General features: G+C 36.7%; 1 protein-coding gene across 1 annotated transcript in view; it reads right to left on the reverse strand.

The window, feature by feature from the left end:
• Positions 1-10853, reverse strand: part of LOC123314402 (RNA polymerase I-specific transcription initiation factor RRN3) — a 67427-nt gene extending 56574 nt beyond the window's left edge. Inside the window, exons 1-3 of the mRNA XM_044899687.1 lie at positions 10192-10853; positions 10011-10113; positions 9799-9951 (exon numbers count right to left, since the gene is read on the reverse strand). Coding sequence (XP_044755622.1) covers positions 9799-9951; positions 10011-10113; positions 10192-10630 — 695 coding nt within the window. The 5' untranslated portion in view covers positions 10631-10853. The remainder of the gene's footprint in view (positions 1-9798; positions 9952-10010; positions 10114-10191) is intronic.
• Positions 10854-12622: the final 1769 nt, after the last annotated feature.

Raw genomic sequence — 12622 nt, forward strand, 5'->3', positions numbered from 1 at the left:
ACAATATTGTGTTTCTGTGTTCTTGTGCGAGATAGAAAACTTTGTTTTGACCTCTTGAAACGATTCTTGCCATAATAAACCTTTTTATTTTGTAGAGGCTCTTCCTAAGTTGGTAGAATAATTTGTCAGTGTGGGTGTACCTGCGACGGTTAACTGTACTCCAAAAAACTAAGCATGCCTACAATGTGGCCAATTATTTATACTAATATCCAATCTCTCTCAGCTGAGTTTAATGAATTGTTTATATATGTTGAAGACAATAAACCATCCTAAGTATTCATCAGTGAATCCTGGGTCTAACCCTCCATGAACGACAGTATGTTCGCCATACCATCTTACACAGTACAAAGATGATAACAGCCAATCTGTGGGATATAAAGGAGTCTGCATATATGTACGAGATAGAATATCCGAAAATTTTAAAATTAACGCGATACACAACAGTTGCCAAGGAGGTATTGACAACCTCTTCCTCGGGATATCCAGTGCACAATTTTCAATCATGGTCGGCTGCATTTATCGACCTCGTCATGTTCAGCTGATGCTGATTTTATTGAATTTCTGTCTGCCTTTTCTACTTCAGAACAAAATATTCTGATTACAGGTGACTTCAATTGCCCTGACCTCGAGTGGCCCTTAATACAACTACCAGCTGAAAAATCCCCCTCTATCCCTTATGCCAATTTTTTCCTTAGTTCCGGACTGCAACAATTGGTAAGCGAACCTACCAGATACCGTTCTGGTCAGACACCATCGCTACTCGACCTGATCATTACATCCGATGCAAATATGACTTCTGAAATCTTCCACCTTTCGGAAAATCTGACCATGACGGGTGTGAAACCAGCAACACATTTCTTTATACAGCACAACGTCTGGTTTACTTTTTATGGAACTTTGAAAAATTCACCTGTCGTAAGTTATTTTCTGAGTCTCCTACGGCCCGACAATGGATTTTGTCGATATTTTTCGGTTGCTTGTAACATATCTAACACAGAAATCTTTCCCTCTATACAGCACAGCACAACTTCTAGTTCACTTTTTATGGAACTTTGAAAAATTCACCTGTCGAAATTATCAAAGTGTTTTCCCAAGTCTCCTACGGCCCAGCAATGGATTTTGTCGATATTTTTCTATCGTTTGTAACATATTTAACACAGAAATCCACCACTCCATACAGCACAACGTCTGGTTCACTTTTTATGGAACTTTGAAAAATTCACCTGTCGAAATTATCAAAGTTTTTTTTAAGTCTCCTACGGCGCGACAATGGATTTTGTCGATATTTTTCTATCGTTTGTAACATATCTAACACAGAAATCCACCCCTCTATACAGCACAACTTCTAGTTCACTTTTTATGGAACTTTGAAAAATTCACCTGTCGAAATTATCAAAGTGTTTTCCTAAGTCTCCTACGGCCCGGCAATGGATTTTGTCGATATTTTTCTATCGTTTGTAACATATTCAACATAGAAATCCACCACTCCATACAGCACAACGTCTGGTTCACTTTTTATGGAACTTTGAAAAATTCACCTGTCGAAATTTTCAAAGTTTTTTTTTAAGTCTCGTAGGGCCCGACGATGGATTTTGTCGATATTTTTCGATCTTTTGTAACATATCTAACACAGAAATCCACCCCTCTATACAGCACAACGTCTGGTTCACTTTTTATGGAACTTTGAAAAATTCACCTGTCGAAATTATCAAAGTTTTTTTTAAGTCTCCTACGGCACGACAATGGATTTTGTCGATATTTTTCGATCGTTTGTAACATATCTAACACAGAAATCCACCCCTCTATACAGCACAACGTCTGGTTCACTTTTTATGGAACTTTGAAAAATTCACCTGTCGAAATTATCAGTTTTTTTTAAGTCTCCTACGGCGCGACAATGGATTTTGTTGATATTTTTCTATCGTTTGTAACATATCTAACACAGAAATCCACCCCTCTATATAGCACAACGTCTGGTTCACTTTTTATGGAACTTTGAAAAATTCACCTGTTTAAATTTTCAGAGTTCTTCCAAGAATTAGTACTATACACATTTCAATCTGTGACAGTACACATCTGTGGAACAGAGTTGTATTCAGCAAAAGTACCCAATTTTCGAATTTCACAGATAATTTGTAATTTTTAAACATCAAATTACACGAAAACGACACATTATACGAGAAAATATAAAGAATACTTTTATTATACACAACGTTCAAATATTCATTATATAGCGTTATTTCAAGAGTTGGGTACTTTGAATTTTTGGTATTTTAAGGCTACGTAATGCTTATAATAAGAAAAATGGAAGATGTGGGTGATATCTTGTGTTCGAAAAACATTCATCAAATGAGTGAAAACCTATATTCCAAAATTTATTTCATTCGGTAAAACCGTTTGTGAGATAGAACTAAAAATAACATTTTTTATGGTTATTCAACAGCCTGCATCTTTTGAACCGAGCCTATTCGATAGAAATGATAAGGGAAAAAAGCGTTTCTTTTGACCTCAAGAATATACTGTGGAAATATTTGTACGATTCAAAGACTCACCCTGTAGATGAGAATCGGCTAATTTTTTATGAGATCGACTCAAAAATCTCACGAGATCGACCGGTCAATCGTGATCGACAGTTTGAGCACCCCTGGTCTAAACAGTGTGTTTACCCTCAATTGTTTTATTTATCTGCAATAACTACTCTAAGAAAAGCATTATAGATATACAGGGTGAGTCGCGAGGAACGGACCTAACTCCAGGTGTGTATTATACACGTAAAAATAATTTCAAAAAACCCATATATTTTTATATGATTCTCATTTGATTTCAAGATATGGCGTAATTAACATGTTTTAAATATTTGGACAGAGTTTCCAGGAGTACTGATTGGTCGCCAGTGGTCCAATTAGTTGGCCTCCAAGATCTCCAGACTCTATGGAGTTGTGGATTATACAAAAATGGTAGAAAGACTGAGAACAGTTGCAGAGGACGAACAATATTCCACTAAATGCTTGGCAGACAATACCATAAAAATAAACAGTTCAACACCAGAGACATATAGGAAACTCATTAAGTTTATGCGTGATAACAATATAGTTCATCACACATACCAGCCAAAAGAGGAGCGCGCTTATAGAATAGTGATAAAACACCTTCATCACTCAACAGATCCTAACGTAATCAAGAACGAATTAGCAAACAAAGGACACCAAGTCAGGAATATAATTAATGGAAGGCGTAGACCGACGAAAGAACCACTAAATCTCTTCTTTGTAGACTTAGAACCAGCCACTAACAACAAAGATATATATGCACTAAAGTACCTCCACAACATAGCCATACAAATTGAACCCCCAATTAGAACAAAAGGAATCACACAATGCATGAGGTGCCAGCAATATGGGCCCTCAAAAACTTATTGCAACAGACCGTTCGTCTGTGTTAAATGCGGAGGACCACACAACACTGCCACTTGCAGAAAAAGCAAAGAAACGCCAGCAACATGTGCCTTATGTGGAGGAGATCACCCAGCAAGTTATAAGGGATGCGAATTCTATCACAAACTACTGAAAACTAACCGGAATGCTAATAATAGACAGAATATACAACCGAACAGGAGGACACACAACAATGAGCAAACAACGTTCTCAACACAAACACAACATACATCACCCCCCCATAGATAATCAGCAATATCCAAAATTACAATCTCGCCAGGAAGAAACAACATTCCCACATCACTACCAGCAAACAACAAGAAGTTATGCCACTGCAGTTAAAACAAAAAATCAAGAACAACCAAATGATCTCACAAATGTAATGAACAAATTTCTAGAAGAATTTAAAACAATGTTTCAACAATTAATTCAACAGAACACCATGATGATGAACATGCTAACAACCCTTATCAGTAAAATTCACTAACTTCATTAAAATTGCCGAGTGGAATGCCAACGGTCTTCGACAACACAAAAATGAAATAGAAATTTTTCTCCATTACAACTCAATAGACATCTTACTGATAAGTGAAACACACTTCACAGAGAGGTCCTACTTCAACATACCCCAATACACAACGTATCACACCAATCATCCCGACAACAACGCACATGCCGGCACCGCCATCATCGTCAAAAATACCATCAATCATGTGGAACTACCGAAATACAATAAAGACCTGCTAAAAGCTACAACTATAAAGGTACAGCTTGCATCATACAATATAAAAGTTGCTGCAGTGTATTGTCCACCACGTCACAACATCAAAAAAGAAAACTTCAGTGACTTCTTTTCAACACTGGGTCCTAAATTCATAGCAGGAGGAGATTATAACAGCAAACATACCCTCTTTGGGTCGCGACTCACCACAACTAAGGGTAGGGAACTTGCTAGTCTCATACAACAAAATGGCTACAGTTTCTTATCAACTGGCACCCCCACATATTGGCCGACTGATCCCAAAAAGATTCCAGACCTACTGGACTTCTTCGTTACAAACGGCATCTCTTCTACAAACATGGATATTGTTCCAAGCTACGACCTATCATCGGACCACTCCCCCATAATTGCAACAGTCGGTGCCTTTGCAATACAGGGTCTTTCACGAGGAACCTCACCCATATTTATACGGGAAACTACTGAACGTATTTTCATGAAATTCAGCACTTATAAGTATTTCACGATGCTGATGAAATCTAAAATATTTTCAAGGCATGAGCACCTCCGGTTTTTCCGGAAATGACGTCAACTTCCGTTTTTCAAATTAGAACACCATTTTTTTATTGCAGAAATAGATTCCTTAGAAAATTTCAAGTTATTTTGATGTAACATTTTTCAGTTTTGGTTGGAAAATTCTCTCTGAGCGGGAAAATTCGAAAAAAAAATCGAAAATAGAGCTCCGCTGAAACAAGAATAACTTCGAGGTTTTTGGATGGAAAATTTTCATTTTTGGGATTTTTCAAGATGTAAGATTGATGTATCCACTTTGAAAATCGAAATCGCGATTCATGATACAGGGGGTGAAAAAATCGCTTTCAAAGTTAGGGATGACAAAATCGTGAAAAATCAATTTTTTCAAATTAGAACCCCATTTTTTTATGACAGATATTGAATCTACGTTAAAAAATAATGTGAGTGTATGCATCACACCCTTGCCCTAAAATGGATATTTTCTGAGTTATTCACAAAAAACTGTTTTTCGTCTTGAAATTTCAGCTATTTCTTTTCCCTTCATGCCAAAAAGATGAAATTTTCAGGAACTGTTATTTGAACCATGCTGTAGATTTTTCACCCCTTCTTGAAACCGACTTCAAGTTACTATTAGGAGAACCAAGGCAAACTCTCGCAGTTATAACTAGAGAAGATGCTCAAAGTTTTGACCGTTAATTTCTAGAAATTTGTTTATACGTCTCAGGAATGCTTCGTGCGTTGCTCTTCTTATTTCATCGGGAGGAAGAGATCTGCAAAAGTGTTTAAAAACCAAATTGAGTTTCAAAACTATGAATCTAAAAATCTAAACAAATCTGAACGCATTTCTGACTCGTTCTATGCAGTCCTCTTTATCAGTCAGGGGAGTTGAGTAGACAATATTTTTTATCCTACCCCAAACATAATAGTCTAAAGGAGTTAAATCGGGAGAACGTGGTGGCCAAAGATGTGGACCATTGTTCGCCAACCATCGATCTTCAAATAGCCTGTAGAGGATATTTGACACATTGAGTGAATTGTGTGGAGGCGCGCCATCTTGTTGATACCATAAGTCATTATGGTTCTGTACTAGCGGCTCAATTATTTGAGTCAATATGTCAGAATATCTATCTCCTAAGGGAGAACATTCTTTAAATAATGCAAACATGTGTAGTGTTCTATCTTACCAGTTAAAGTCCCATCATAAATGTGAACATCGAGAATTGCATTATTTTTGATGGCGCAAAAAACATTGAAACTCCAGGTCTCTTGAAAGTTCCATTGTCTGAAGTGGTGGTTGTTCTCTTCATCCCAATAATGACTGTTATGCCTATTGAAAGAACCATTCTTTGTGAATTTAGATTCATCTTTCCAAATTATACAGTCCAAAAAGTTTTCATTCTCTTGAAATCGAATCATCATAGCTTCGCAAAACTCTGTCCTCCTGACGAAATCAGTTCCCTTCAAATGCTGTACCCTATTGAATTTATATGGGTGCATTTTATGTTTTTTTAATATTCTCCAAACACTCGATTGAGATAATCCCAGATCAATCTCGGCATCTTTGAGAGAATTTTGAGGATTCACACGAAAATATGCAAGAACTGTAATTTCGTTGTTCTCATCTTCTACTACACTTTTTTCTCAGTGTATAGTTTTCTTAACGAAAGATCCGACATTTCTCAAGTTTGTCATGGTTCTGTTAATGGAATCTCTCGTTGGTCTGGGTCGGTCAGGAAACCTCTCAATGAACAGTCGGATCGTTCTATCTACAACTTTATTACCTTCTCCAAGAACTAGAATGAGATTTAAATAATCTTCATTGGTAAAATTAGGCATAGTGATCGATTTTATAACTTAATACGAATTATCACCAAATTAATAGTCAACACAAAATGCTACTGAATGAAGAGGAATTTGGCAGATGTAATTAATGATACCTATCATTAAAAAAAAGAATGTAAAACATGGTAAGTTTTTGCATATGGTTCATAAGGACTTATTTATTTATCACTGGAGAGAAAACCGATGGCCGATTAGTTGAAATTAACAGGTTTCCGATACAAATTCGAATCAAAATTCGCCATCTATTGAGGAACAACCTGTAACTTTTTTCTCTTGCATATTAGGGTAGTAAAATCTAAAACATGCTTTAAGTAACAGTTCCTGAAAATTTCATCTTTTTGGCGTGAAGGGAAAAGAAATAGCTGAAAATTCAAGACGAAAAACAGTTTTTTGTGAATAACTCAGAAAATATCCACTTTAGGGCAAGGGTGTGATGCATACACTTACATTATTTTTCAACGTTGATTCAATATCTGCCATAAAAAAATGGGGTTCTATTTTAAAAAAATTGATTTTTCACGATTTTGTCATCCCTAACTTTGAAAGCGATTTTTTCACCCCCTGTATCATGAATCGCGATTTCGATTTTTAAAGTGGATACATCAATCTTACATCTTGAAAAATCCCAAAAATGAAAATTTTCCATCCAAAAACCTCGAAGTTATTCTTGTTTCAGCGGAGCTCTATTTTCGATTTTTTTTTTTCGAATTTTCCCGCTCAGAGAGAATTTTCCAACCAAAACTGAAAAATGTTACATCAAAATAACTTGAAATTTTCTAAGGAATCTATTTCTGCAATAAAAAAATGGTGTTCTAATTTGAAAAACGGAAGTTGACGTCATTTCCAGAAAAACCGGAGGTGCTCATGCCTTGAAAATATTTTAGATTTCATCAGCATCCTGAAATACTTATAAGTGCTGAATTTCATGAAAATACGTTCAGTAGTTTCCCGTATAAATATGGGTGAGGTTCCTCGTGAAAGACCCTGTATATAAAAAACCAAATCCAAGACTAAACAACAGAAGAACCGACTGGTACGAATACCGAAACAAAATTGAAGAAACCATAAGCCTTGATGTGAGCCTGAAAAACCCAGATGAAATTGAGAAAGCGCTGTGCACATTCAATAACCTGATTATACACGCAGTGCAACAAGCAATCCCAGCAATGAACGAAGCAATTCAGGTCTATAATATCCCGGCGACAATTAAGGAAAGGACATAGCACGAAAAAGAAGGGCAAGAGCAAACTGGCAGCAGACACATTCCCTAGCAGATAAAAACACCTTGAACAGAATAACCCGCCAGTTGAAGATGGAACTCAAAGAGGCAAAAGAGACCTCATTCAACAATTACGTCTCAAACCTCAACAGAAATGACAATTCCATATGGAAGCCGATAAAAAGTTCCAAAAAGCCTACGATGCACATCCCAGCTATACATAATTCAATATCTGATATACAGTGGACTAGAAACGATGAAAAAAGGCCAAATTATTTGCAGAACACCTAGCCGGAGTGTTTACCCCCAACGACGACACCATAGATTATGAAATAGAGAGGGAACTCCTGAATATACCTGATTATACAACACCTATCAAACCTCTCAGAACAGCCGAAGTTCAAGACAAAATCAAACACCTCAAACTAAAAAAAGCAGCAGGATCTGACAAAATTACTACAAAAATGCTGAAAGAGCTACCAGAAAGGGGGGTTATCTAACTAGAATTTATACAACGCCATACTTATAGACAAAACTACTGGCCAGAGCAGTTTAAAACAGCAGAAGTCATTCTTATCCCAAAACCTGGAAAAGATCCAAACCTTGTTACCTCATATCAGCCGATCAGTCTGCTTCCAGTCACATCAAAAATCCTTGAACGACTCGTACTGGGAAGAATCAACTCAGATCCAACAACAGAGCAATGGATACCAGATCATCAATTTGGGTTTCGAGCAGCTCACTCAACAATGCAGCAAGCACATAGACTAAGCCACGTAGTTAACCAAGCATTGGAACAGAAAAAATATTGCACATCCTCATTTCTGGACGTGCGCCACGCATTTGATAAGGTCTGGCACCTTGGCCTACTTTACAAGATCAAAACATTTCTTCCAATAGTGTATTTCAAACTTCTGAGATCCTATCTGAACAGCAGAAAATTTAGAGTGATAGTGAATGACAAAATATCGACAAATTTACCCATAACATCTGGAGTACCACAAGGAAGTGTTCTTGGTCCCTTACTGTATCTATTGTACACAGCTGATCTACCAACCAATCCACATACTGTAATGGGAACATTTGCAGACGACACCGCTGTTTTAGCAAGCGACGAAAACCCTGTAGAAGCCTCTCACATGCTGCAGAATCACCTGGACGAGATACAAAAATGGTTGAGTAAATGGAGAATCAACGATCAACGAGATGAAATCTGTACAAGTGAACTTTACATTAAGAAAGGGCAAATGTCCCCCAGTGCATATAAATCTTACACAAATACCTGAATCTCCCACAGTAAAATACCTGGGCATGCACATGGACAAGAGACTAACATGGAAAGAACACGTCATCAAAAAGCGTAAACAAATAGATCTCAAAGTTAAAGAATTGCACTGGCTCATGGAAAGAAGATCAAAATTGGCAATAGACAACAAATTCCTGATATATAAAACCATCATAAAGCCAATTTGGACTTACGGAATCGAGATATGGGGTTGCACCAGCAAATCAAATATTGAAATAATCCAAAGAAGTCAGTCCAAAATTCTTAGGATGATAGCAGATGCACCATGGTATGTTTCCAATGAGACCCTACACGATGACTTGAACATACCCTACGTGAAGGACGTCATAAAGAATGAAAGCGATAAACACCATGCAAGGCTTGAGGGACATACGAACATCCTGATACACCCACTGACCGAACCTCAGCACAGTAGGAGACTCAAACGAAAATGGCCAGCAGACCTGAAAGAGTTTTGAGAAGGAACTGTCAATGGACAGGTCCTCATCTCGATAACTGAGAGCAGCCTGCTCTCAAATGAGCTCAAAGAATAGAATATTCTGATTGCTTGTAATATTGATACAATAAAAAAATTTTAAAAAATGTAGGAAATCTTGTTTCGTTTGTAATTACGTTATATTTTGAAAACATATGAGAATCGTATAAGAACATATGGGTGTTTTGAAATTATTTTTACGTGTATAATACACACCTGGAGTTTGGTCCGTTCCTACCGGCTCTCCCTGCATACAACACATCTACTCACCTCAAGAAAATTAGATCTAGAATTTCAGCTTTAAGACTTGGTGCATAATCTAACACCTTCAAGAGATTATACAGATAACAATCATTAACATGAACTCCTCTCCTGAAGTACGGATAGTGGCGTTGTAATGCATCCACCATCATATCCATACACCTGAAGTGAAAACTTTTTCGATTAATACATATGTAGGTTAATTAAGTTGAAATACTCACATGGGTACAATCCTAAAAAGAGTTTTGAGTACTTTGTGAACGTTTGAAAATTTCTTATCATCTTCATGAGTAGGTTCTCCATTTTCCCATACTTCATTTGAATCTAGAAAAAAAACAGGTAAGGAACAAGTATTTAAATAACATCTTTCTATTACAAAAACAAATTGTTATGTTTACTTACTTTGTAGGAATAACGAAACCAAATTATCAATAACAATTTTAGCATGATATGTATGTGCTACCAACAAATTATTCAAGAAAGATTGATATTCCTTTACCAATTTTATATCTCGATTAGCCCATTGTATAGTAAGCAGCACTTCAGTGAAAAGCCTTAAATCATTGTTCATCAAAGAAATACATTCAGTACATTCTTTCAATAGAGAACTCAAATCATCATCTGTTAATTCTGAATCACGAATCAAACAAATCAAGTGTTGATAATCTTTTGTGTTGTTATGTTTCAAAAAGTCTCGCAAAATTTTACGAACATTTTGTGAATGAGGCAATACGAATCGAACCTTCGTGGTACTTTTAGGCGTAGACTGTATCCTTTCTTGAATTGTTGAAGATTTTTTCAAAATCGATGGAGTAAGTGTATGTCCACTACACAGAGACATTTTGGGAGGCTTTTGGATTGCATAAACTTCGAATAATCATTCGTTCACCCAGAAAACAATTTTATAACTTCTTATGAATCCCAAGTAACAAACTGAAGTAGAATCACAACACAAATAAAATACGAATATGTGCCAAAATTTTCGCCACAAAACAAATATTTTCATTTGCATACATTTGCAGTACACACAAGAGCTGCAGGCGTGTAGGTCGTAGGCAGATTTCTCTGTGAATTGAGGTTAATTTTAATCCACCATAGATCCACTACATATTTCTTCTTCTTTTTGCATCCTTGGTCGGTCGCCATCTAACGTGCGATCAAAAAAATTCCTCGTATATCTATGGAGTATATTCAACTCTCTAATAGAGAGTTGAAGTGCGCACAGAACGTTAGCATGAACGTAAACGTTAACGTGACAAATATGTCAAATATAACGTTTACGTGTTGTAATGAAATTTGAGTTGAAGTTTGAAGTACTGCCACACAGACAAGAGTCTCTGACTCTTTCCCTTTCTCTATGTACTGCCATCATGAAACGTCAGACGTTAAACATAAGCTACATTGATTCTTTAGTTCAATGATAAGCCATTGAACTAAAGAAAGTTCTTTCTTTAGTTCAATGTGATAAGCTATCACTTAGGGTGTGTTCATAAACTTACTCCGAGAGTAGAGTGTGAGTATGGTCATGCTCAGAGAGCATACTCTGAGGAACTAAAAGTACGTTTGTGAACGCTTCGGGTAATCAGAGCTTACTAAGAGCTTGCTCTGAGTAAGTTTGTGAACGCAACCATAGCCTACTAGTCGAAGATATATCTTTGCTACTAGTAGGCTATGCCTATCAATTTGGAATTTGATTTCGTTTTGCTGGAACTCTCTAATATTGAGCCTAGACAGCTGGAATAATAATAGAGAGTTGAAGTGTGCACAATTTATCGTCGGTAAATCGTCGGCTGTGTGCTGTTACTGCTGGTGAAGTGCGTACTGCTGTTACACATCATCGGACCTTTGAAGATCCGAGGACATGGTTTACGCTGCTGAAGATGTGGCGAAACATGAGCATCTAGCCAGCGTCGGCAAAACGCTGCTGTTAGATGAGCAACTTCTTGGCGGTTTATATTCATCGGATCGGTTGCGATTAGATGCATCTTCAGCGCTTTTTACCCTTAACATAAGGTCAAGCTGTACTATTTAAATTTCGCGGGATTTTGCATAAGAGCTTCCAGACAATCTAATTTCCGTAATTCCGTATCGAAGCGTTATTTCATTCAGGCGGCGTACGTGTGCACGTGTTTCGAAGATAAAAGAGTTTTTAAGAGTAGGCTATTTGACGAAATTTTTCTTTCTGAAAACTTCCTTGTTGTGTTGTGTTGTATTAACATAGTAACAGTGATGTCCCAGGGCAGGTGAGTACAAGAAATCAAAATAAAATGGTATTTCTATTTCTAATAAACGTCGGAGTAGGCGTCAGGAATATCATCACGTGAAACAGAGAGTTCTCGAAATATTAGGTCCAAGTAGTACATCATCACCATCATTAGAACCGAGTACCTTAACGATCTTTTGAGATTGCATGTAGATAAAAAAAATGCAGAGATAGAAATGGATAAGAACACCATCAAAATAAAAAGGTACGAAGAATTGAAGAAATTCGATGCTGATATACTTATATATGATCTAGAATATTTGAAAAAATGTGTAGGTAGAATTATGTATCTACTCTTTTGGGATATGCTTTTTATTTTTGGTTTTGGTCTTTTTTATTCTAGAGAAAAAATTCTACAATTTGAAAGACAGAAAAATCTATATATACAAATATTTTTCAGTTGTCCAAATTTGTCCTCAACGGAGGTAAGGACGCAGCAGAGACAACACGCAAAATAATCTAACTCATAATAAGCCATGAATCAGGAATTTTCCTGAATTGGTCGGGTAGGAATTAATAATAAAAATGGATTAGAAGCAATGGCGAATATTGTTGAGCTTAATCATGGTG

Source organism: Coccinella septempunctata, chromosome 5, assembly GCF_907165205.1.
Source record: "Coccinella septempunctata chromosome 5, icCocSept1.1, whole genome shotgun sequence".
In the NCBI taxonomy this organism is placed as follows: domain Eukaryota; kingdom Metazoa; phylum Arthropoda; class Insecta; order Coleoptera; family Coccinellidae; genus Coccinella; species Coccinella septempunctata.